The sequence below is a fragment of the Solanum verrucosum genome, unplaced genomic scaffold (genome assembly GCF_900185275.1).
Source record: "Solanum verrucosum unplaced genomic scaffold, falcon-dt-bn FXZP01000101.1, whole genome shotgun sequence".
In the NCBI taxonomy this organism is placed as follows: Eukaryota; Viridiplantae; Streptophyta; class Magnoliopsida; order Solanales; family Solanaceae; genus Solanum; species Solanum verrucosum.
In genome coordinates, this window is record NW_026020111.1 from 2,292,365 (window position 1) to 2,320,045 (window position 27,681).

General features: G+C 33.6%; 3 protein-coding genes across 4 annotated transcripts in view; 1 reads left to right on the forward strand and 2 right to left on the reverse strand.

Annotated features, from left to right (window-relative positions):
* LOC125825438 (uncharacterized) overlaps nucleotides 1-27,681 on the forward strand; it is a 1,130,247-nt gene that overhangs the window by 955,385 nt on the left and 147,181 nt on the right. The gene's annotated exons all lie outside the window — the stretch shown is intronic.
* Nucleotides 1,490-2,754, reverse strand: LOC125825494 (uncharacterized). Its single transcript, XM_049504821.1, has 2 exons — nucleotides 2,524-2,754; nucleotides 1,490-2,032 (listed from the first exon to the last, which is right to left on the reverse strand). Exons 1-2 carry the CDS (start codon nucleotides 2,752-2,754, stop codon nucleotides 1,490-1,492), a joined length of 774 nt encoding a protein of 257 aa, XP_049360778.1.
* LOC125825429 (uncharacterized) lies at nucleotides 13,292-18,802 on the reverse strand. Of its 2 annotated transcripts, XM_049504774.1 has the most exons (9): nucleotides 18,456-18,802; nucleotides 18,307-18,384; nucleotides 17,195-17,863; nucleotides 16,897-16,999; nucleotides 14,995-15,095; nucleotides 14,726-14,900; nucleotides 13,926-14,096; nucleotides 13,738-13,838; nucleotides 13,292-13,475 (listed from the first exon to the last, which is right to left on the reverse strand). In XM_049504774.1, exons 1-9 carry the CDS (start codon nucleotides 18,729-18,731, stop codon nucleotides 13,413-13,415), a joined length of 1,737 nt encoding a protein of 578 aa, XP_049360731.1. In that variant the 5' UTR covers nucleotides 18,732-18,802; the 3' UTR covers nucleotides 13,292-13,412. The 2 variants fall into 2 exon arrangements, with proteins under 2 accessions (XP_049360731.1, XP_049360732.1); XM_049504775.1 differs by lacking the exons at nucleotides 13,292-13,475; nucleotides 13,738-13,838; nucleotides 13,926-14,096 and adding an exon at nucleotides 14,523-14,630.

Sequence of the window (27,681 nt, forward strand, 5' to 3'; positions counted from 1 at the left end):
TCATGTCATAATCCTTCAATACTCAAGCCACCTTCTTTGGCAAAGATTCAAGTCCTTTTGCTAAACACATATTGTAGACTCTTATGATCGGTGAAAACATCCACATGGACCACATACAAATGATGCATCCATATCTTTAAGGCAAATACAACTGCCGCTAATTCAAGATCATGGGTAGGATAATTCTTTTCATGGACTTTAATTTTCCTTGAAACATAGGCAATCACCTTACCATTTTGCATAAGCACACATCCCAACCCAACTCTAGAGGCATCACAATAAACCACAAAACCATACATACCTTCTGGTAAGGTCAACACCAGAGCGAAAGTAAGTCTATCTTTCAACTATTGAAACTTTTCTCACAAGGTTCCGACCACACAAACTTAGCCTTCTTTTGAGTCAAAGTCGTTAAAGGAGAAGAAATTGAAGAAAATCCCTCAACAAGCCTTCTATAGTAACCGGCCAAACCCAAAAAGCTTCTAATGTCAGAAGGAGTTAGAGGTCTAGGCTAACTCTTGACCGCTTCCATCTTCTTCGTATCTACCTCAATACCCTCTCTACACACAATATGACCACGGAAGGCTACAAACCTCAACCAAAATTCGCACATGATAAACTTTGCAAAAATCTGTTGGTCCTTAAGAACTTGCAACACAATTCTCAAATGGTCAACATGCTCATTTTAACTCCTTGAATAGATCAAATTTTCATCGATAAACACAATCACAAACATGTCTAGGAATTGCCTAAACACTCTATTCATCAAGTCCATAAATGTCGTTGGAGCATTTGTCAACCCAAACGACATCGCTAGGAATTCATAATGACCATACCAAGTTTGGAAAGCCATCTTCGGAATATCATCACCTCTCACCCTCAATTGGTGATAACTCGAACGAAGATCAATCTTAGAGAAATAACTAGCCCCTTGAAGTTGGTCAAACAAGTCATCAATTATCAGAAGAGGATACTTATTCTTGATGGTCACTTTATTCAGTTGACGATAATCAATGCACATTCGAAGAGACCCATCTTTCTTTCTAACAAATAACACGGGAGAACCCCTTAAAGAGATACTCGGTCGGATAAAACTCTTATCCAACAAATCCTTTATTTTCTCTTCTATAAGGAGGGATAGAGATAGGTTGCTTATTCGGAAGAAGGTCAATACCAAAATTTGTTTCCCACTTGGAAGGAATACCGAGCAAATAATCAGGGAAAACTTCCAGGAACTCATTAACTAACGAAACCGACTCTGGAGAAGGGGTTTAGAAATCCACATACGTCACCATAACAATATGGAAAATACACCCTTTTGAGACGATCTTCCTAGCTTTAAGACAAGAGACAAATTGGCCTCTAGGCATAGAATTTCCCCCCTTTCCACTCTCAAATAGGCTCATTTGGGAATTGGAATCTAACCACCTGAGTTCTACAATCAATAGAGGTGTAACATGCATGCAACCAATCCATACCAAGAATCACATCAAAGTCTAACACGCCAAGCTCTACCAAGAGTAAATCTATGGCATAAGGAAATGGGACACTTTCTATATACCCTATTAGCCACAGAATCACCAACTGGGGTAGAGACCATAAAAGGTTGTAATAACACTTCGGGGAGCATATCAAATTGCATGGCCACAAAAGGTGTCACAAAGGACAAAGTAGCACCGGGATCTAACAAGACATACACATCAATAAGAAAGACTTTTAACATACCGGTCACTACATTCGGGGAGCTCTCTTGGTCACCTCGGGATTGAAGAGCATAGAAGCGATTTTGCTTTGGGGCATTGGAGTTTGAACCGCTTGGAGGAGCTTGCTTGTTTTCCCTTCCCTTTGTCACAAGAATGGGGCAATCTCTCATATTATGGCCAATCTTCCCGCAGCTAAAACATCCATCGGTGTCGGCTAGGCACTTACCATCATGTTTCTTCCCACACTTGGCACATGTAGATCTAGAAAAAGAAGAAACACCTCCATTTCCTCCTTGAGATTTAGGGTTAGGCACACTTTCCTTATTAGACTAGAGAGGAGCACTATATGAATCTTGATTAGGAAACCTTTGTCGAAATATAGCTCGACCTTGTCCATCGGACCTTGAGTTGGAGAAATTCCCATCAGCGGTTCTAGCCCTTTTTACCTCCCTATTCTTCTTTCTAAGTTTCTATTCCTCAATTTTTAGAGCGTACACCATAAGTCTTGAGATATCCATGTCATGGAGGAGCATTGCCGTATGAAACTCTTTTTCAACAAGTCGGGCACACCCGACATAAACCTACTCATCTTATCCCTTGAGTCTGCCACCATAGTTAGAGTATATTTGGAGAGTTGGGTGAAATTTAGAGCATACTCCTTAACACGCATACTTCATTGACGAAAGTTGATGAACTCTTGTACCTTTGCCTCCCTCAACTTGAGGGGAAAGAACCTATCAAGAAATGCTAATTTAAATAACTCCCATTCTACCGGGCCCGCTCCTACGGGTCTCTATCCCTTCCACTGATCATACCACACTTGAGCCACATCTTTTAGTTGGTAGGCGGTTAAATCCGCCTTCTCTTCCGAAGACACCCCCATAATAGCAAGTACTTTACAAACCTCGTCTATAAACCTTTGAGAAACATCTTCCACTTTTGAGCCATGAAATTCCAGAGGGTTCATTCGTGCAAAATCCCTCACCCTTGAACCAACTAAATTCACATTAGGATTCATCGGAGCTACAACTTCTCTATTGGCTTGAGCCATCACGACTTGAGCTAACATTTGGATAGTCGACCTAAACTCCGCATGTGTCACATTCTCAACCAAAGTATCATCAGAGCATGGGGAGCTTGAGAGGAGTTCTTTGATTCTCATTTTCATCCTCCATCCTTCTAGCATTAGCCCTTCATGTATTCATAACTTGAAGACACAAGAGAAGGATTAGGAGAGAGAAATCTTTTTAGAGTTAAACTCTAAGGCACGACTTAAGAGTAATGAAGAAGTGAAATTTCCTAAACATCTTGTAGCCTCTCATTTATAAGTGTGGCGCGCTTCACACTCATGAACAACACTCTACTAAATGTGGCTTATGAGACATCATCCTAGAATCATTCTAAATCTTGTGCTCTGATTACCAAGTTTGTCACAACCCAAGGGTACCCCCTAGATGTAACAAGGCACATGAACCCCGAAAGGCTCCATGTAAGACACCTAGCATATCATAAAATAAATTACTAGAATAATAAAGAGTAAAATGAATTTCTAGTCTTAAAAGTTTTTTCATAAAAGAAAGCAGAAGTCTAGACTTGTCTCAATATAGCCATCTGTTACAATACTTGAATGAAATAGAGCCTAACCCATAAAACATGTCCGAAAAGTGAAAGTACATGAAAGGAACTTCAACATAGGAAAAGTAATCCTCTCACCCTGAGGACTCACCAACAAGCTCGGAAGATACACAAGTCCAAGCTTCAGCCACTAGAATGATCACCTCGAGAATCGAACCCTATACTTGGGAAAATGTAGGAAAAGTAGAGGTTAGCACAAAAATGCACTAAGTATGGTAACCATGCATAAAAACATTAAAAATATGCAAAAAGGGACATTTCATTTGAAAGCATGCAATTTGCCATGTTTGAATATCATCTAAGACATTAGAAGTCATAAGTCATAAACTGATAATCATGGACAACATAAGTCAATATCACATTTAAAACCTTTGAATTCATATACAAAGCTTCTTGAGTAACCATAGTTCATTAGTCAAGTTCTTATTGTGGGAAGAATATCCTTAACTGACATAGAGACCATGTGATCTAAAGCATGATCACCTAGTGTCTCCCACACTGAAAAACGGTTGTTCTACTTGCCTAAGGTAGAACTATGAACTCTTAGCTTAGGTGGATCCACTAGCTATATAACCTATGGGGGCACATAGTTTATGGGATATGGAGATTGCTACTAGAACTCTTACATATGGTTTATCAGATCATGCATAAATTCACACTTTGCCCTTCCAAGGTTCAAAGTCATCATCAATCACCAAATCTAGAATTTAAGCATTAGATAGGGATTGCATCATAGTTTCATGTAATTCTATCAATTCATACATTAGATCATAAAAACTCCTCTTTCACAATCAACAACCCAACCTATGAGATCACAATTTGGAGAAATATGGGGGTTTGCATGGGTTCATAAAGGAATCATCATAAAAACATTGTAGATCATCAATTCATGAATATTTAGACATAATTAAACCATTAAAATCATTAGATCAAAGAACCCATGTGAATGAAGAAAACCCTAGCTAATTGGGGGAATTCTACCATTTGAAATTTGAGGATTTTGAGAGGGCTCCATGAATGAAAGCTACCCATGGATGAAAACAATCTTACCTCAATCACAAAGCCCTGTGAATTTTATGTGAAGATCCTTGCTTCTTGAACCCTAGCTCTCACTTTCTTCTTCTTCTTCTTTGAGTTTTCTAGAGAGAGAATTTTGTGGAGAGGATGAAGTTTTGGGAATTGATTTGAGTTTTAGGAATAATGAGTTGAATGTCTTCATTTAGGGGTTTTAAATCCTTATATATGTGGTCTAAATTAGTCTAAAACGACATCACTTAATATTAATTAAACTAGAAACCCCAAAGTTCCCTTAAACTTAACCACCAAACCAGCTCCCAGGTCACCATCCACGAGACCTCACTGACAGACGTGGTTGGACCCACGGCCCATGCGTGAACCATGGTTTGGGTTCTCAGAGTCTGATTTCAGGGCTTGGACCTACGGCTCCACCCACGGGGTGTGGTTCACTGCTTTTGGGCAGTTTTAAGGGGTCCCCCTCAAAAACCCATGGTTGGTCCTTGGGGGGTAATACCTTGATGTTCTAACACGAAAACCTCTATTTTAAGTACGGGGAGTTACATTCACGACTCTAATCCTCAAGTTAAGCTCTAGTTTAGCCTAATAATTTTCGGAGTGTTACAACTAAGATCTCATGACAAGTAGGCAATCTTTACCTCACAAATTACTTATTTACAAATTACTATCACATTCCTTTTTCAAAACTTAATTACTAATTACCCACTTACTATACAACCTTACTTAATTAGTTCTATAATCCTCTAAATACTAGAGGGCTCTTCTTTCAAAAAATCATAAGCATCGCTTAGATCTATCACCTCATGAATACTCTGCTCTTCTGTTCAACACATATACTTGGTCTTCACTGACACAATGGCACCTTAACATAAACTTCTTTCCAATTAAAGTTTACTCTAACTCATTCTAACTAGTAACTATTCCTCTGCCTCCTATAATAAAATCAACAAAAAATCATTACTTTTTAGCCCATCCCCAACAGAAAACTCCATGTTAATGACTAACTAGGTACATGGGTAAAACTTACATACTCTACTTAATAACTATATACATTTCTAAGTTACCACACTTCTAAATGCATACTTCTACCTTTGGGAACTTTTACTACTACTTCTTATAACATCGTGACTTATATTATCTTTTCGGGTGTAATTACTACCAAGCTCTAAAACACACTTCATCATAAGGGTCTCCACTGAAACACAGTTTAGAGAAGAGAGTATGTGAGTACATCTCGCTTATATCTCAAACGTACAATTCATAGGAGTAAGTTTGAATTCTTTTGAATCTCAACACTTAAGCTCACTCATGGGCTCCTCTCAATCCCAATTGCAGTCTCATGACTTTTTGATGACTTTTGCTAAGAGTTCCTCATCGATAAGGATCTAACTTTGCTTTTCAACTACCTTTAGTATGAGAGGTAGTCGAATGGATATGAGAACACACGAGTTAGAATAAGTTCCATACGACGTAGTTCTATTGCACGATTTAGAGTATGAAAGAATGGATTTTTTTCCTTAAATGTCTGTAGACCCTCATTTATAGAAGTGGGGCCCTCACAACCATAAATAAGATCCTATAGATATGGCTTCATAGACACTCAAGGACACTTGAACTTTGTGCTCTGATACAAAGTTTTTCACGACCCGAGCCTACACCCTGGACATGGCCGGCACTCGAGAACCATTGTTGGTCCCTAAGAGAACCCTCATCCAGACTAACTATAAGCAAAAACTAACTCAAGCAATAATAGGCTTAAAACTAAATTATATTTGTTAAACTAAAATACTCAACTCATTTTGTCTGAACAATACTCAATAGAAATACTTATAGTTTGTAAAACATTTCAAAGAATGTAAATACTGAAAAACTCCTGAACTCTATCTATCTATGCAGCCTCTACTATTAAATAAGGATGTAAAGACAAGATCCATGACACCTCAAAACTACTAACTGAAAAGTAAATGTGATGTCCTCCGGAATACAAGGAGGCTCACCAAAGCTAACTGTAGAGTAATCTCAACGAACCGTCTGTTGATAATCCTGAACACCTGTATGTACGAGTATGTAAAGGAAACTGTAACATAGCTAACTGAACTAATAACATGGGAAGACAATACTTACCTCACCTCCAATACGAAAGCAATAAGAAAAGATAAAATGTTTAAAGCTTCATAATAAATAGATACTAACGCTAGGATGTATATAAATATACAATAAAACTCAAAACAATAGATATCAACTAAAAATTGATAGAAATACAATTACATACTCTTTACTCTTATTTGGGAGATTCTCTAACTGACAACCATCACAATGAGTTACGTGATGTTACAACGACTCGTCCGCGCTGCCAGAACTGTCTTATACCTTGTCAGGGTATAGAACACCTCAACTAAGTGGATCCACTAAGTTCTGCCCTAAGGCACTTAGGATTCATCTAAAAAGTATGATCTTGTACCCAAGTTGGCATACATGGTTTATGAGGAATGTGAGTTGTCTAAACTCATCCCTCATATCAGTGCTCAATATTACTCCCAATAATATATATACCCGTGCTCAAATGTATAAAACATACTCTTCTTCTGGTTTGGGATAGTTCCTCAAATTATCATCTTAAAAGAGGTAAATGCTCTGAAATATCTTTGAACCCATAAACTGTTTTTAGAAATCAAAGTTTCTCTTTTCTCAAAATAATATTCTCTTTCTTCATGAAAAAAATGAAACATTTGGAAAATACATAGTTCTCTTATACTCTTTCTCAAACTTCTCTTTACTTCCTCAGAAAATCAGTTTAAGGCAAAAATGTTTGCTTTTAAAGATTCTCAAAAATTATAACTCAAAATAGAGTTCATGTTGAAGCTAAAACTCAAGAACTACTCAAGAATCTTTACATAAATTATTTCATAAATGAATTAGTGGAAGAATTACATGTTTGGCGTGAGGACGAACAAGTCCATTACTATGGGAAACCTCACATACCTTGAAAGAACTATTGTTCTTGGCAAAATTTGAATGAACGCTTGAAAACCCTCTTTTCCTCTTCTTAAAACTTCGCCCTAAAATTCTAATTGTTTGGAACGTGAATGGGTGATTTAGAATCTGATCAAACCCTTTATTGGGTCAGGAAAAACATGCTAAGACAAGTGGGAAAAAGGAAAAGACCAAAATATCCTTTTCTAAAACGGATGAAAGGCCTTAACTAGAGGGGGCTTCACTCAAACGAGCATAGCTTCTTACTCCAAGCTCAAAATTTTACAAACTAGACGGCGTTGGAAAGAGGACTCAAAGACATTCTATTTGATTGGTGATGGGACACCTAATTCTCTATGTGCTAAATGATATGGTCGTTTGAAGTTGACCCAATAACATCTCATAATGAACCCAATTGGAAAGAAAACTTTCAACTCAACTTTTATGCTAGGGGATTCTAGTGACCTTAACATCTAAGAAAATTTAGAATCACTCGGGTACAATCTCATTCACAAATAAAGAATGGCTTGAATCTTAACTTAGAAATTTTCAACCCTTCGGGGTGGCCCAGTGATTTGGGCTTGGGACTTCCATGTTGGAGGTCTCAAGTTCGAAACCCCTTTCCAGCGAAAGCAAGGGGTTTGTCTTCTGGGTCGAGTTCGTCACACCAGGCTTGTCTAGTGCGGTTTACCTCTCCTATGTGGTTTGCGATCTATTGCATAGGAGCGGGGGTTTTACCATGTGCACACCCAAAGGGTAGCGACAACAGATTTTCCTTGTCATCAAAAAAAAAAAAAACTTAGAAATTTTCGTGATGTTACAAAGAGAATACAATACTAGCATACATCAACTACATCTCTCCACCAAGGAAGTGCACAATGCATACAACTGATAATGTTAACTAATATACGGTCCTATAATAGTATTGTGTTTCATTTATTAAACTCTCAATAACTTATACAATTTCCAATCACTTGAATTAAAGAAATAGAACATTGAAAGGCACAAAGTGAGGTCCGTGCTCTGAACGGGCAATCTTTGTCTAGTATGTATATAGATGCATGTCTCAGTTATCTCTTCTTATTCTTTAGTTTCTCTATATAGATAATTCTATTTTTGATTATCAACAATGAAATATTTTTAAATTTAAAATTAAAATTTTACTTACAGTATAGATAAAATAATATTTTAAATTTTTTTATAAAAATATAGCTTTATTACTTACAGTATCTATTATTTTTAGCTGTATAAATAAATATTAAATTTTTTCTTTATTAAAATATTAAGTTTTTTACTCTGCTCATTTATTTCATTATAGAACACCAATAACTTACCCTCAAGTACTATTTTTTACTTTGATTTTTTTTTAATCAAAATTTGTTACATAGATTAAAAGAATAAAAATTCATGATTTTAAAAAAGTTAAAAAGAGAAGACAAAGATTGATAATACAAATGGTGAATTAAGCAATTAGAAAATTCAATTAGGATAAAAGAGGGAAAATATCTATGGTTCCTAGTTGAGAAGGAAGTATCCAAGTCTAATATTTACAGTAATATCATAGAGAAAAATTTTGAAATAACAAACATACAGGGGCGGACCCACGTGGAGATCAGGAGTTCACCCGAACTCCCTTGTCGAAAAAACTACACTATATATAAGGTATATTTCTGATTTTATGAATACGTATATTAAAATGAATCCTCTTAACACAAAAGAGAAGCATGGTTTAGCGGCTAAGCGGTTCAACTTTGATTGAGATGGTTCGGGTTTGATTCCCGCTTGTAACATTTTTCCATTTTTTTATTTTTTTTTGCTTCGAAAGGCTGAATGGACTCTTGTTTTGGGTTCAAATCCAACTCCATTTCATTGTTTTTGGAAGGCTGAAAGGGCTCTGGTTTCGGGCTCAAATCTCAACTCAAAGAAATGTCTCATTATTTTTTGTTCAATGTAAAGCTTTATTATTTTTGTTATCATTATTTTCTCTCTATGCTATTTCTTTTTCTCAATTTATCTTTGTTTAAATTTGTTAGACATATTTTAGATACTTTTGTCTTTTATTCTTCTTATTTATACTTCTCATTTTATTTCTACATAAGTCTTTTTACATGTACTAACGATGAATTATTATTAAATTTGAAATTGATTTACAAAAAACATTATATAAAATAAATTGAATTAAAGTTAATCGAATGAAGAAATTTAAAAGTCGTGAATAATCTTTTAATAAAATCTAAGTAATTGATCCCCCCCCCCCCCCTCCCCCTTAATTCATCATTTTTTTCATGAATGACTAACCTAGTAAATTGAATTAAATGAACTAAAAAATCGACGATGTCAATTATTTATCTTATGAATATATATTATAATATCTTAGTGGTTGAATTTTAAAAAAAATCAAAAAATAGAGTAGAACACTGCAATATAAAAGAGAGAGAAAAAACACAAGAAATATTTTTTTTAAAAGCTCGATGAAATAGGGTAAAAGTAAAAAAAAAACTAGATGTGGCATGGCAAGGCAAGTTAAAGTTATTGAATTCAGATTACTAGTTTCCTCCTATGTCTCTCAGTTTTTCATCTTGTAATTTTCACATGTGTACTTCTTTATATTTCGAACCCCCTTCACAGAAATCCTAGATCCGCCACTGCAAACACATAATAAGGCTCTATAGCTATAGTTTCGATAACTACACTTCATAGATATAGTTTGTGTGCTATGGAGGCTGCGGTTTGTATATTTATGCTCGTTTGTATATTTCGTTTACGAAAATACAAATAGGGGTAAGTATATACAAATTCTGTATTTATACATTTAGAAATTTTTTGTATATTTCGCTTGACACTATACAAACAAGGTAATTTATTATGATTTTTTTCATAAATCGTATACAAATAGCTAGGGTAAATGTATACAAAATTTGAATTTATACAATCAGGAACCAAATTATATAAATTCTGGATTTATATAAATCAAACGAATTATACAAATCAGACGTATAGCAAGAATTGAAAAGACTGTAGCCGCAAATTACAATTTTCTTAAACTATAGCTATAGTACCTAATATAGGCTAAATATTTACTATTCTACGTAATTTTGTCTTTAATATATTCATCAGTTATTATAATCAAATGAGATTAAAAAGATACTAAATAATATCAATCAAATACAATCTATTTAAATATTGCTCAAATTACACAATACAATATAGTAAAAATGATGTATTATGGAAGGATGAAAAATACTAATCCAAACAAGCTATAAATTGATTGGCTCACCATTGAACTCAAGATAGAATGAACTTGAAAGGCTAATGAATTCCTCCCAGATAAAATATAAGAAAAAATATTTGAAAAGGTAATGAGGAATTACATAGCAAAATTATTAAACTTTGTAGTGGATTAAAAAGATAACTCAACTTTAAAGTTGTCAGTATGGGCTAGGCTCGTTGGACCGGTTTGATTTAACTCATGATTTGACAGGGCTGGACTAAGATTTTTAGAGCCCATTTAAGAAAATAATTGTTTAGTTCGGCCTAAATAAGCCTACTAATTTGTGGGACTTGAGAAATATGGGTAGGCCGGCTTTGAGCCAAATAAAAATTAATTAAAAAATAAAAATAAAATAGAATATTAAAATAACAAGAGTCCAAACTCAAAATCTATTTAAAGTTTTAAATATTAAAATTTAAAATACAAATTATGTTTATAAAATATGTACTACATAAAATAAAGTTTCCTAAAAATTCTAAGGAATCATTACGTAGGTCGTATAGCCTATGGAATATTGTCATGTTTTTTGTGTTTATTTATGATCATTAGAAAACAATTGGGTTAATATTTCTATTTAGCTATTTATACTTTTACTTGAAATCAAACTTAATATATATTAAGGAAAAGGGTCTGAAATATATCTGAACTTTGACCGAAATTGCAGTAACGATACCAAACTTTGGAAAGGACCTTTTACCCCCTCCCCCCCCCCCCTACACTATTTAATAGTGTATTTTAAATGTATATATGTGTCCACGTGGACATCATAAATATTGCATAATTATAAATAATAATGTGTCCACGTGGGCACATATATACCTTTTAAATACACTATTAAATAGTGTAGGGAGGTAAAAGGTCCTCCATAAAGTTTGGTATCGTAACAACAATTTCGGCCAAAGTTGAAGTATTTTTCAGACTAAATTCCCTAAATATTATAAAGGTAATTTATTAGTGATTTGATTAACAAGTAGTAACATTAACACCATGTAATAAGGTCTTGTCGATATTTATGATAGAACTTTTAAATTATAATTTGATTTACAAAAATGGGTCAACTCGACCTGACCTGTTAAATTTCAAAACCTGTATAAATTAGCCCGAATAGACTATGCTAGTCCATTTTGACAATTCTACTCAATTTAAAGTTTTTTTCTTATAAAAACCCACTATAACCTCTGAACATTTTAATTTGAAAAATAATACCTGCTTCACATTTTAAATGGAATAATAAACCAAGTTGATCTTAAATCCATAACTAGAAATGAGTTGGGTTATTGCATATATTTTTAAAATATCAAAAAAAGACCTTCAATTAATATGAACCATCTCTCTTAAACCTTTTTCTTTAATCTTTGTTCTTTTGATATTTCAAGTTTCATTTTTCTGCCTAATTTTTTTTATAGAGCTTCTAATTATCTTGATTTATTCTATTTAGTATCATTAATATTAAAAATTTCATTCTATCGGATCATATTCTTTTACGATTAGAAAATTCGAATGAATAAATTTAAAGGATGAAAAGTCAAATATGGATGCCAACAAAATAATTTCTTTTGTTTAGGTAAGACTATTCAAGATTAGTCTTTATACTAATCTAAAATATCTAATTATCCACCTATAAAATTAACTCAAAATAACCGAGTTAATTACACCACTAACTCACTCTTAAGCTAGTTAAATCAGATTGTGCCAGTTGGCTTCTAGCTGTCAGATCCAACTCAGCTTCCAATTCATCATGCTTAACATTTTACATAAATTAATTCATGTCTTTCTTATAAGAAAATGAATTTACGACCCAAACTCTATTAGTGTATAAGAGATGAAATTAACGGTAGGAACAAAAATTTTGATGAAAAATTATATAATTATTTAAAATTATTAATAAAATGTATTGTGTATATATAATTACTAGATGTTATATGTGCAATTACGGATCCAACAAATCAATGTTGAATATATAAATGGGTCGTTTGATATGAAGACCTGCAGAATTATTTTAGTTATATTAATTAGTCTCAAGATTATTTATCACATTTGTACTATAATCATACAATAATAATGGTATAAATTCTCTCATATATAATGAAATAATTGCTCTCATGAAATATCTCAATACACTAGATAACTTTTGTCTATTTCATTCCCGTTTGTCTAGTACAATTCATTCTTACTTGTGAACATAGAGCAAGTGCTATCTAATGAATTCAAATTGCAAAATATTAGTATAAGCAAACACATTAAATTCTAATTTACAAACGCCCAACACAATTGATTAACATAATCTATTTCAAACAATTGCTTCTTCTAATTTACAAACGCCTAACACAATTGCTTATACTAATTTAGTATTAGCAAAACATAACCAACAAAGCTAATTTAGATGTTTGTGAGTTCAGTTCTTACAAACGCCTGTCGAAAGTCAGGTGAAAAGCAGCCAAAGAGGATGATATTACAAACAAGGTTGACACAAACCACATCTGCTAAATTCCTTCCTGTGTATGAGCTCTCCCCTCAGCTTTCGGGTCTTCACAATTTCTCCTTAAACAAGAGAAGGTTCATAATTAGAATTAAGGTTTCACCGCGCAAATAGAGAGAATACAATAATGGATACTCAGACAGATGCATACTGCAATGAAGAGATCAGAAAATCATGTAGTATAGCTAAATCTCACTTGTTTATAGCATCATCGGATACGAGTAGTGATGATAAACAAGCATGAGATGCGTAAATGATATGCCAACTGATATGAAGCTCAGCATCTGAAGCATGATTGTCAATGCATATCCATCTCCTAGCTGGTCCGATCATATCGGCTTAAATATTTGACTATGCGAGGATACAATCGCTCTGCAGCCTGCAGTGTCAAGACCCGAAAATATATTACTATAGGGGGTATTCAAGGCACGATATTCCTGAGAGTTACGAGTGTGCTACGAAACTCAAATAGAAGGGTATTCTCTATCTAAGCTATATGTAGAACTCTGAATATACTAGAAATGGGAAAAAGAAAGCATGAAATGTGAATTCTACGCAATTAAGACATAATCTCCTTCTCCTCTATCTTTTTATTTCTTCCAGTCTTTTTTCTAAATTCAATAGAGATCTTATCGACGTACCATTCGTCCACACACCAAGTCATAATGAGCATAATGTGGACCATCAGCATCGCCAAATACTTTGTACTTCACTAAGTTCTCAGGGATAAGCTTCACTGTTTCTGCTTGAATCATGGTTTATAGAAAGATATCTTAGAGAATTCTTAACCTCTTACAGAGTATTCAGCACGGAAGTACCAAAAAAATACCATATACAGCTTCTGGGGGACAGATTTGGTCTAGATCTCCTGCAAGAGCAAAGACAGGTACCCTACTTTTATGAAGGTGATCCTTGTAGAAGATTTTACCACTTCTATCACGGAGCCCTCGCTCTTGAAAAGCCGTAGTCATCTGCAAAAGAAGCTTAGCAGGAATATTACCTGCAGGGAGATCATTCAGCAAATTTTGCAGGAAAAGATTTGTATGGAACCCCAAATCAACACATGTTGATAGGAAGGAATGGCCCTGAATTCACACAAACTTCTGGTAGAACATTATTCAAAGCTACCAACTTTCACAAATTATGAACAGGACAGTTATCCAGTAATTTTCTGAAAACATTATAACAAACCAGATTGTCATCTATTAAACAGAACTACACGAGCATCAAACACATTATAAATCATGAAGAGACAGACATAGCTCATAATAAATGCCTAAATAAATATTTCAATACGTGCAACTGGTTGACAAAGAGGATTTGTTTTGTGTGGCAATGGACTATTAGGATAATTCATTACTAATGCAGCAATTGTCTGACAAACACTAGCAACAGGAACTGCGAGCATCATACAGTGTCACTAGAATAATCCTCTAGATCACGTAAGTCTTTCCAGTTCTCTCTATTGCCTTTAAACTCTCATCCAAAAAATATCTCCTTAACCTGAACTCTTGAAATCTTCAAAGCATATTCTCTACACCAATAAACATTAAGACCTTAAAAAAAATTCATGCAAATTTGATAGGAGTTAAAGCATGAAGCTGTTTTTATAGTCATGCCAATACTTACAAAAGCTGCTCCCTACAAGTTTTTTCATCTGGTCTGGATGCATCATGTCTGTGGCAGATATCATTTCATTAAGCCAAGCCAAGGCATAAGGAGCGCGAGATGTTAGAGGATAAGCAGCAGCCACCAATGTCCCTAGAGGAATGACAGGAACATTGAGAACCTGAGCAGGATCAGCCTGTAGCAGCGTAAACAGCTCTAAGATTACTCAGCAACGGAAGATAGCAGCAATTGAAGCTAAAGAAGAGTTGAAACATATTATTTCAGCTTACAAGTGGTACAAGCAGTTTGAGTGCGGACTTTGATGATGTGTAATCAAGTGATGAAGCCAAAGTAACAATAGCAGCTAATCCAGGCTTTCTTCCTTCCAAACCTTCATTCACAAAGGAAAAATAAAAGGAATAACAAAATGAATTATGTGTCTAGTTTGTTTCTCTGATAAATTCAGAAATCCTAAACAAAATAGCCCATTAATATGTAATGTAAAATGCAGCTCCCTGTACAGTAAAGAAGGATACTTGAAACTTAAAGAAGAGAGTATTCCAATTCATACAGAAAGCTGCAAAGCCAAATGGAAACTAAAAAGGTGGGCCAGAAACAAGATTATCATAAAAGAGAAGGCACCATTAACTTAAATTTACCATATATTCCATTTTTTTCATGGTATTCAATTCGCAGAGATCTAATGAACACCTTTTTAAGAATTTAATTGAGATCTTTACTTAAGACATTTCTTCAAGTTGCTCTCACGAGGATTCATTACATTAAACAAGATAGGAGGGATCAGCCCTGCAAATAGGAAGACTGGAGGCTAAAAAGCAGAATAGAGAAGATTGGCGCAACTTTGACAGGATACTTTCTCACATGAAACTAATCTGAAGCACCAGCTTTATCACAACCGTGTCTAAATTAAAGGAAAATATACCTTATGTTGCCATCACTTCTGCTTGCTAAGGGAAAGGGATTTTACATCGGAGAAATGAATCAAATTCCTTAAAATACACATCACTTAAAGTCATTCTAACCACAATATATGGAGAGATAATGATAGCATTTCACACGGCCAGCAATTCTGACATACTCAAAAGCTGGTCAGTTTCCAGCTCAAATTTATTATGAATGTGAATGATTCCAGCATCCTTGGTGTCTAAGATAACACCCCTTTAGTGGCTATAACTATATACCCTTTAGTGGCTAAATCTAGACACCCTTTAGTGGCTATTACAACGACGACCGAAGAATGAAGATTCTCCTCAGTAGCAAATTCTTACCTTTTGTAAAGGTTCTGGATTAAGAACTCATTAAGATTTAGTCGAAAAGTAATTGCATCAGTATTTGGAGATGAGAACTTGATGCCAGCGATGAAAACTTGGATAGAATTCCCAAGGTTAACTTGAGGTAGCAAAAGGGATACAAGTGGTTTCCGTATTTTTTTTAAACCAGGAATGAGACTCTTTCTGAGAGTGAACTTTTATTAGACACCAAAAGATTCAGAGATACTACAAGAGTGCACTTACGCAAATTACACACCAAGGTCTATAGAGAAGAAATGTTCTGTATCAACAACACAAGATCGTTCTTATTAATTGTCTATCAATTCTCTGACATAGACTAAGGGATCCAATATAGCACAGAGAAAACTCAACATTATACCAGGAGAGACCAATATGCATTTCATTTTTGTGAGTACTCTTTTGGATGCTTAAATAATAATGTCAAGCCCATGGATATTACCAGCTATGCATTTGAAAGTACAAGAGCAGTTACTAAGTGCACCATAATGTTGTTTTAGGCAACAATAATACAGATTAAACGCCACCAAGAAAAAATAAATACTCCATCCAAAGGATTCTTTGAGCCTATTGGAGCAAGGCTCAACTATTATTAAACAAAAGCATGCTCACCTGATGGTATAACTAGGGATATATGCATGCAACAGGATATGATGGGGATGAAAAACAAATTGAAGAACCAAAGTAATATGTCTGCATGAAGCACCCAGATACCACAAAGATGGATAGCAAACATAGTTTATTTACCAATTTCAAGCTTCAATATGTTCTCCTTGCCACTGGTTCAAGATACATGAATGAAAATCTAGTCATTTGCTTAAGGTGCTCATTGCTACCATGTCACCAGCAGACAGAGCTCTATAAAATTAGATCTCATCTTACCACACCGTGATAGCCTGGCATACAGTAATATTCCTCCCATAGAATGTCCAATTGCGAGTAGTTTGCCGTCCTTTGGTCTAGTTTGGGCCTTTATATATTCCATCTAAGACAAACAATGTAAAAATTATCAATCACTACCATCTAAAACAAGCAATGTAATAATTTTCTCAATCACTGCTCAATATAAGAGAAAATTAAGAAAAGATGTCTGAGATCTTAAAGTTCGTATTCAAAATTAAAGATCGGATTCAAGGAGATAAAAATTTTACAGCCTCAACATGGAGAAAGGCCACCTCACCGCAGCAGGGACATCCTCTTCCAGGTAAGTATCAAAGTCCCAATCATACTTGAGGATTAAGTCAAGCTGTTCCTGAAAATCTCCTACTGTAGTTGTCAACCATTGTTGTAGATCAAATAATGGGGATGAAACAGAACGATGACCTTCTTCAAAGATATTTACTAGCTTCTTGCTCAGTGCCCCAACTTGGCTATCAATGACAGCTGAGTTCTCCTTCATCTCTAGCAGACTTAACAATTTCTTCCTTATTCTGTTGACCCGTTTGTAAGGAAAAGAATCCTCCAATCGTTTTAATATTCGACGAACAAGTTTAGGAAAGACAATCTTCGACCAATGTCCACTGACAAAGCCAGAGACTCTCTCTGACAAGCGTATAAAAGTTTCTGTAAGTTTGGTCACCAGTCTTGACTCATTCCATATTGTTGAAACCACAGTGGGCTCTTCATGGACCAAGGCAGCATGGTCCTTTTCTGAGGCACCCTGGACCTTTGTTGACTGCTGTGCTGCAGAAAGACCTCTGTCATTAGCATTTTCCATCTCATTAGATGCTGTGTGTGCAGATTTCTCAATGTTTTTAGGATCTGGTTCCCGCACGCTCAACCCAGTTCCACGGACTTCAAGAATCCACGTATCAAATCCTTGATTACACATGTACCGAGCAAATGATGACTGAAAAATCACAATAAATAAATAATAAATACATGATTTCATTTCTTTAAAACAGCTTCAAAACTATCGATAAGGACATCCATGGTGCAACCACATAAACTACATCTCAAAGATATTTGCGAGATCCAAGTAGAACTCAACTACCGCTCAATAGCGAAGTGCGCTTTGGGGAGATATAAAATACTTGAAAGTGATATTATTCAAAATAATGACATACTCGGATTGAAGTATGGAACATTATTTTATCATAATAATCAAATAATTAGCACATACATGCATCAAAATTCACATACTCCAGAAGTATGAGATAATCAAGCAAAAGCAGATTTAGGAAACTCAATTTTTAGATCCCTCTAAAAAAAATAGCAATGAATTTTCCAGTTCAGTTACAAATAAACGACATATGCATGCAGAGATCGGTGAGGACGGAGGGAATAAATTACCTGAGGCGAAAGATCATATCCAATAGCATTAGTCCCTATGCCAGACAAGAGAAGAAGCGGGTGATTTCTCCTTGGAGCCTGTTAATTACGACGTTGGAGTATTAAAATTAATTCGTGCAACTCTCTCAATTAATAAAAAGGAAGTTAACCTGCGGAGGAGGAAGGTAGCGCCAGAGAGCAAGTCTCCAATCACAAGTACTAAGGGAGACATAATGAAGCTCGTCGGCGGTGCATATTGATGGTTTATTCGACACCTTCTCATGACTCTGTTTTTCGGCAGCATCATCAATGGTCGACAAAAATCTCACTCTCGCTCTCACTCCCTCACAACAAGCAAGATCAATCGTGCGGTGGAGCTGACGGAGAGCAGAGGCAATTTGTATCGCCGATCGACGAACAATATTCGATTGAATCAACAAAACCATTTTCTAAATTACAATGGAATTACGGAACACAATTTGCTAATTTGCTTATCTATTTTTTCATCTGGGCGGAATGGGAAGAACAATATGCGTGACTTGCGTAGAAATATTTGTGTTTGATCTCTACTAAGAGAGAGCGTGCCTCGCTCTAGAATATTGGGACACGTACTCATGCCACCGCCTTATTCTAACTCCCTTGCTTGTTTAAATTTGTTGATTCAAACCAGTTGTGGTAGAGTGCTGCTTCATTTTTGGTTTCGGGTTTGAATCTTTGGATACAAAGTCAGATTTATTAGAGAGAGCATTTTAGGTATGAATTTGAATTTAGTTAGATTACAATATAAATTCTGAACAGCAAATAAAAAATCTAAAAAAAATATTGTTGATTTAAACTAGGGGTATTAAATGAACGGTTTAGATTGCAATTGAAGATATTAAAAAAGGTTGAAATAAAATTAGATTGGGTCATGACCCACCCAAATTAACTTTAGTCTCAAACGGACTAAAAATTGAGTTGGATCATGACTTGCCCAATTTAACTCCCTTAATTTCAATAATTTTAACATATTGTTATCTACCTTTTAAAAAATTTAATTTTTTCATAAAATAACCTCATTAAATTATATCTCAATTTAAATAATATTTTTTTAAAAAAATACATTTAATTTCTAAATATCAACTGCAAAATTATGACCAAATACAAATGAACTTCAACTCTAACTCTAATATTTGGTGAAAATTTTGGCAAATAGTGTTTGTCCATATAATTTGTCATTATTTGGCAAATATTTTTGGCAAATATCTCAAATTTCCAAATCCTAGTTTTTTCTAGTATTTTGGTCAAATCTCATTATTTGGGATCTTTTAAAAATTGAAATTTAACACCATACTTTTATCTTTTACAAAAACACCCTCTATAGTAGTTGTTTGCGTTGTATTACATAATTTTTTACGTGAACATCAAAACAGTGATGAAAATATTTGGTTAATATGAAAGTGATGATATGGTTGTTGATGTAATGATGAACAATCGACTCAGGATAACAAAGTCATGTGTTTTGTCTATTTCATGATGTATGGAATGATGCTTGTTGCACTCACTCCAAACTACCACATTGCTCCAGTGTCATGGACACTACTTGTTATTTGTTGCAACGAAGATCCAATTGACTTGTAATACAAACTTATGGTTAGTTTTGATAGTTTTAAAAAATTATGGGTATAAATCATATTTTTCTAAAAAAGAGAAATATGTTTCCCAAATACTATGGCCAAACACATGGTGAAATTTCACCCAAATTTTCACCCAAATAATATTTGTCAAAAATATTTGAAAATCTATGGTCAAACGCTAGCTAATTCTAACTCTAAAAATTCCAATAAAGTGTTCTTTTGTCTTCAAATAAAGTGAAACTTTTTTATTTTTTGGGTTAAAAAGGGATGTTGGTAGATGGGTTTATGGTTGTTTTTCTTTAAAAAGTTAGATGATTTTTTTATTACGGTTGATTTAGTTAATGATGTGGTTAAATGATAGTTGGTCACGTGTACAAACTAATTTGTTAAAATTGAATGGGATAAGGTATAAGTATTCTCCTAGACTATGACTGAAATTCCAAAGACACAACTAAACTTAACTAAGAACTTATTACTCCTGAACTCATTTTTTTCGTATTTTTGTGTACCTTTTGTGCTGATGTGGCACCTTAAACCATCCAAGTTGGTTGTGTTTGTACACACCCGCCCGCCATGTGTGTAAATATATAATTTTTTATTTTTTTAATTAAAAAAAATTAATTTTTTAATTTTTTTTTAAAAAAATATTCTTATTTTTTGATCTTGTATTTAAATAAAGTTAATATACATTTTTTACCTTGTATCGAAACTTTATTTTTTACTTACATTCCTTGTTTTTTCTCTTTTATTTTTCTATTGAATTTATTTTCTTTGTCTTTCGTTTTGATTTGATTTCAAATGTCTTGTATTTAAAATAAGTTAATTTTGAACGGATATCAAAATAAGTGAAGAAAATCAAATAAAACATAAAAATATTAAAACATTAAAATTAAAGGACACTTTTAAATTTTATTTTTAAAAAATACACATAATTTATTAAAAATAATTAAAAGTGAAAAGAGAATAAATTAATTAAATAAAGTTTCAAGGGAAAAGAAATTAAAATAAATATTTTACAAAGAAAGAAACAAAAATAATTAAATATATATAAGTTTTATTATCAATAAATATGTGTACTAACTAATTAAAAAGTTACCAATAAAAAAATGACATGTGTCCAATTTGTGCACTCATCATTTGCCTTCAACAGAGTGTGCACACTCTCTATGACATGTCAGCGTTTGTGGTGTATTCCTTCCATTTTAAATTAGTTTAGGGGGTAATAGGACTGTAGTTAAGTTTAGGTGTGTCTCTGAAATTTCGGTCATAGTCTAAGGGGTACTTATGCATTATCCCAAATTGAATAGATATTATGTTAAAAGATAATGGCATTTATGGATACTATATTAAACTCGTGACATTGATTAGCCCAATTTTTAATGATGATTTTTTTCTCAAAATTCGATAATATATTTGAGTCTTTTCATTTCCATCTATACGACTTATATTTCATCTCCCAAAGATGAGTAAATTTATTTGGAACTTGAGTTGATTATATGCTACTCCCTCTGTCCCTAATTACTTGTTCACTTTTTCTTTTATAGTTGTCACTAATTACTTGTCCATTTTGACAAATCAAGAAAGGACAATTTTTTTTTACATATTATACCCTCAATTCATCCACTTCATAATTAATAGAGGTAAAATAGTAAATTCACTATGTCATTAATTGATTTCTTAATAGGTGTGTCGATTTAAAAATAGATAAGTAATTAGGGATAGAGGGAGTATAACCCAAAAGGCGAATTCAACTCTTTTTTATTTGAACTTCCTATGTCAGTATAGCTTTAACTCTTTATTCAATAAAATGAAATTCAACTCTCTTATTTTTTTCTCTTTGTTTGGTCCTTGTTAGCAATCTATTTTTTATTTAATATCATAAGTTTTGAATGTCTTTTTATAAAAAATATTTTAGAACTTTGAATTAAATAACTCAAATTTTTAGAGTAATAAATATAGTTTATACAACGATGATCAAGATAATGTATTACAAACAACTGGCAAACATCTTATTAACTAGAATTAATCTCTACTTTTATAAATAATAATATTAGTGTGTAAAGTTAAAAGCTTATAAAAATAGTTTATAAGTTAAAAACCATAACATGAAAATATCAAACACACTTTTAACTATTTTTATATTTTTTGTATCTAAAATTAAATGCTTGAATATATTAGTTAAAAGGCAAAAGAACTTGCAGTAAGTATCCAAATCCCCAATAAATTAAGAATTATGATGATAAACTTTTCTAATTATTAGTAAGATTTAAACAGAAAACTTTTTTTTGGAGGGTTGATCCTGATTATGTTTTTCGAATTTGTTCTCTTGAAGAAGGACCGTCCATCGGCACATGGACTAACCGTGCAAACTATGACATTAAAGATGTCTCATTTGATGAAAGGTTGATGAAACCTCATGAAAGTTGAGTAAAACGATAATAACTAATGTAAGAGTTCATTTAATAATACACTCAACTATTTATGTATTTTTCGTAGATAATGTCCTCAAAGCAAATCCCTAATCTACCAAATTTATTTATCTATTTTTTTGTAAATAATGTCTTCAAAGCAATACTCTAATCTACCAAATTAATTTGTGAATATCAAATACAAGTATTTTCAATTTTACGATAAATTGATTGATGGACCTAAGCTAAACAACTAAGATTGAACCTAGACCAAAGATTCTTAGGTTCGTATAACATAAAAATAGAAAGGTTTTTAGTGCTTACTATTTTTATAATGTTATGTGATTTTGCCACCAACAATACAAATTGAGTGAGAGTCTACTACTTTATATGTTCGGATGTTGTAGATTTTGAAGTAGACATTTTCATTATAAAATGTTGTAAAAGTGTAAAATATCTGCTTTTGAAATCTAAGAATTCAAAAATAAATAGCCAAAAATGGACTACCCCTCAAATCGGGAGATCCAAAAGATCATTTACCTTGTCATAGATCTCAATAGTAGCATTCTTTATTATGCTTGTCATTGATCTCAATAGTAGCATTCTTTATTATGCAATTCATGCCATGTATTTTTTCGATCCTTTTTGTCCATACAATATAGAGTAATATTAGTAAGGCTTACTGTCACGCTCCGAGTCTATACTCTGGGGATGGCCGACACTCGAGAACCATTGCTTGCCCTAAGCGAACCCTTGGCCTGGCTTAACTCTTAGCGGAAGACTTACTCATAATAAAAGCACGCTAAAAGTAAATTGTAACTCAAATGATAACTTAGAATGTTTTCTAAATAAACATTCAACTAGTCAAAGCGGCAACTAAAATCTCAACATAACTGAATGAAAATGAAAAGACTCATGAACTAACAATATCTAACTATCTATGAAGTCTCTAATAACTGAAATGGATGTCGGGAAAAGACCCACGACATCCTAACAAAACTAGAATGATAAAGCAAATAAAAGGGATCCTCTGGAAGCAAGGAGGCTCACCAACAACTCTAAAGCTCAACTGGATCAACGAAGCGTTGGATGTTGATCCTGGTTACCTGTATCTGCATCATAAAAGATGCAGGTCAAATGGCGTCAGTACATGAAATGTACGAGCATATGAGGGGAATTTTAAAACAAGACATAAGCTTGAAATGGAACTGAAGAAACGTCTCAACTCAACTCAACTCTTTTCAATATAAAACAGTAATAAAGATGCAGTACAAAGAAACGTTTTAAAAATGTAGATAACAACTCAGTGTATTGAAAAACACAATAGTAACTTAGTTTTGTATATGAAAATACAAGTAACTATGTGGGAGATTCTCTAATCGACAACTATCACTATGAGCTATGTGATGATACATCGCCTTGCCTCACGCTGCCAAGGCCATCCTATACTTTGTCAGGGTATAGAACCTACTACTAAGTGGATCCACTAGTCTATGCTAAAAGCATGAAGGAATCATCTAAAAAGTATAACCCTTTCTACCCATGTTGGCTACACAGTTTATGGAGACTTTGAGTTATTTGAACTCATCTCCATATCGGTGCTCAATACTACTCCCAAAATGTAACTAGCTCATATGTTTAAAACATAACTTTCTCTATGGTTTGCGATTATTACTCAAAAATCTATCTCTTAAAAGAGATGGTACTCAGAACTGCTCATGAAAACTTTTATAGAAATCGGTGTTTCCTCTCATCTTAAATATGAAAATATTTACTCTTTGGGAATACTTAGTTCCCATATAATCTTTTGAAGAAATGAACTCGGCTCTACTCTTTCTCAAACTCAATGCTTAAGTCTTAAGACAAGTTTTAAAACGATTGTAAAAGAATTTTTAAATGACTCGAAGAACTCTCAATACTTGGCTCTTAAATCTACCTAGAATTTGAATTATGAATTCAAAGTTATGATTTGTGATAGGAAAGATATTGTGATGATTAATAGTGTTTTTAGATAGTTAATCATGAGAAACAGTGAAAAACATTGTCTGGGGGCAAGTACGCGACGCGGAGATGCATTATAATATTTGGTCGCAAAATAAGTTTGAAACAATGGAGTCCGCATTCTCTCCGCGACGTGGAGAGGAAAGTTTCACTCTTAAGGAACATGTCCGCGACGCGGACCTAATACTTTATTTTCTGTCCAACTGTTTCTTCCTCGTTTTCTAACTCTAATTCGCCTAGAATCGAATGGTTACTTTTCCAATCACTTAGATTCGAATACTCAATGTTAGTATATGATAATCTACTCAAAACTGCCCTTGAAACACTAACACTTATCTCAAGAATTCATCAAAATCTCAATAATCAAGATTATGAAAGAAACTTCAACAAAACTTATCAAGAACTCAAATCCTTCAACTTTAAGAAATGAATTTCGTTGAAAATAACATGATTGGCATGTGGGTGAACGAACCCAATGCTATGTGAACTCACATACCTCTTAGGGATCAAACCCTTGGCGAAATCCACAACGAAACCTTAAGAACTTGACGAAATCTTGACCTTTCTCCTCTTGAACCTTTTTCCAAAACCCTAGCGTGAATTTTGATTGCGTAAACTAAATAAATAATTACTAATTAATTACTAAAAACTAAATAAATCTGATAGGGTAAGGAAAAGATCAAAATACCCCTCTTAAATTCGAGTAACTTCCCTTATCTAGACAACTCAACTTCAAATGGGCATATCTCCCTCACACGAGCTCGAAAATTAGCAAACTCGGTGGCGTTGAAAAGAGAATTCTAAGACCTTTCATTTGATATCTTATAGGCCACCTAACTCATCATGAAAGTTATGGTCGTTTGAAGTTAACCCAAAACTCATACTTAGCATAACTTGCCAAAATTTCCAACTTTTATTCTTTCTAAAAAAATAATTCTTTCTAATTCTAGTTCTTTGAAACACCGAGGTGTTACATTTACCATGAAAGAATTTTAATTTCACAATTAATGTATGTATATAATGATACTATCACAGTATTTTATATACTTTCATGGTATCATTGATGTATACTTCAATCCTTCAGCGACACTTTCATGGTACCATCATATTATATTTATATTGGTCATGTTATCATTGATGTCTGCTTCAATCCTTCAGTGAGACCTCCATGGTATCATCATAATTTATTTTTGTCCTTTTTCTCCCTTTTAATAATTTATATTGTTCATGTTTTTTCTCTTTTTCTCTTTTTTCTTTTTAACAAAAACAAAAATAAAATACTGAGATAAAATTATTAACTAACTACTTTTAGATTAATAAAAATAATAATATTAAATTCACTATTTTTTTTACAAAATGACTCATTCTTTAATAATGCCATGTCAGTATATGATTTGTTGTGATGGTATCATTGAGAAATGAGTTGGTTGTAACGATTGTAGAAAACCTAAATGATACCTTAGCAGTATATGAATATACTATTATGGTATCATTAAGGATTGAGTAGTTTCGTAAATAAATGAATGAAGGAAACCGTAGTGCTACCACAACAATGTATGCAAGCATGTTTGTGGCAGAGTTTTCTGACGAACAAACTAAGGTGGCAAATCTGAAAGTTATGATTGATTGTTTGAAATTCTATGGAAAAAGAAATATATTGACGATGATAGATTTGGAGAAAAATGAGGTGGTGTTGATGGTGGGTGGTGGGGCGATGACTGGTAAAAAAGGAAACAAAGACGATGACCTGAAGAAAAAAAAGGGGGAAGAAGATAATCGGAGAAAGAGCGGAAAGGAGAAGTATAGGTATGGTGACGACTTATTTGGTAAAAATCAAGGTGGCGTGAAGAAGAGGAATGAGCTTTAATGGTGGTGACACCAACGATTGCTATAGCATAAAGGTGATGACAATGGTGGTTGAGTCAAAGAATTAGAAGAGATGATAATTTAATTTTTTTTTAAAAGATAAATCTTTTTCTATGCCTTTCACACTCTTCTCACGTGTGTATTACACACATGCTGCCATGTCAATAAAAAATATTTAATAGGTACAAATTTCTTGCAGTGTAGGTGCTCAATAGGTATAAGGTTGAATTGGAGTGTCTAATTGAAATATCCGGACAATGTTAAGGGGTTGTGGATGACTTAAGCCCTTGAAGGACTAATCATTAGTCAATAATATCATGCTATTATATATATAGAATGTGTCGGTATCATTGAAGAATGAGTTGATTTTACATGAATGAATGCAGGAAACCTTATTGATACCAGAGCAATATGTGTATATATTGTTATGGTATCATTAATGAATGAATAGTATTGTGAATGAATGAAGGAAAGAAACCTTAGTGCTACCACAACAGTATATGCACATATTGTAGTGGTATCATACATGATCAGAGTGTTACTGGTTATATGAAAGGCTTAAGTCATATGCGACCCCTTAAAGTTGTCCATATATTTCACTTAGACACCTCAATTTAGACATGTACCTATTGAACACTTTATATATTCAAAAGTGATTCCTATTAGACACAAAAAGTTGACATGGCAAAAAAAATGTAGTTCACTCTCCTAAAACGCGTGAAAACAATTAGAAATAATATTTTTTCTTTTTCTTTCCAACTTATATAGCTACATTAATAAACAATAATAATTAATATAAAAAAATAAAAAAAATAAAAAAGGGAGGGAACGTCTTTCTCATCCTCCCTCTGCAACTATTCCATGTCTCTTTACACACCCACCTCCTCCACCTCTCCCTCACCCTCTCCAATTCGTCTACTGTTTTTTCATTCCTTTTTTTTTTTTAAATTTTATGTAGATCTGATTAAAGTCTCAAATATTCTGGTGAAGGTCTATTGTTTCCGATGAAAATAATATTTGACGAAGCTTCATTATTTCTGCTGAAAATATATTCAGGCGAAACTCCATTGTTTAAGATGAAAATAGTATTCCAACGAAGCAATTGATTATTTTTTTGAAAAAATGTCTATTATTTTCTTATAATTGTGATAAATGTTTACTAATGGAAAGAAGATGAAGAGAATGGATGGAACGTTTTGATGCTATTAGAACGAAAGATAAATGAGGGGTTAGCTTAGATAGGCAACAATGGTGTATTATCGACGTCGGTGAAAGGAATAGGATTCGATGGAGAAAAAGAAAGGAGTGAATGTTATGGTTTATTGGTGTTTGAGGCGCAACGACTCAGTTGAAAGGAAAACAAGGTTCAACGACGAAGAAGAAGACCGTAGGCTATGGTTTACTGGTGGTTGACGGGTTGAGGCGCAGGGGTGACCCAGTTGTGATGACCCAGAAGGTCAGTTTTGAAAATTTTGAACTATTCGTTTAACTTGAGTTAATTAATT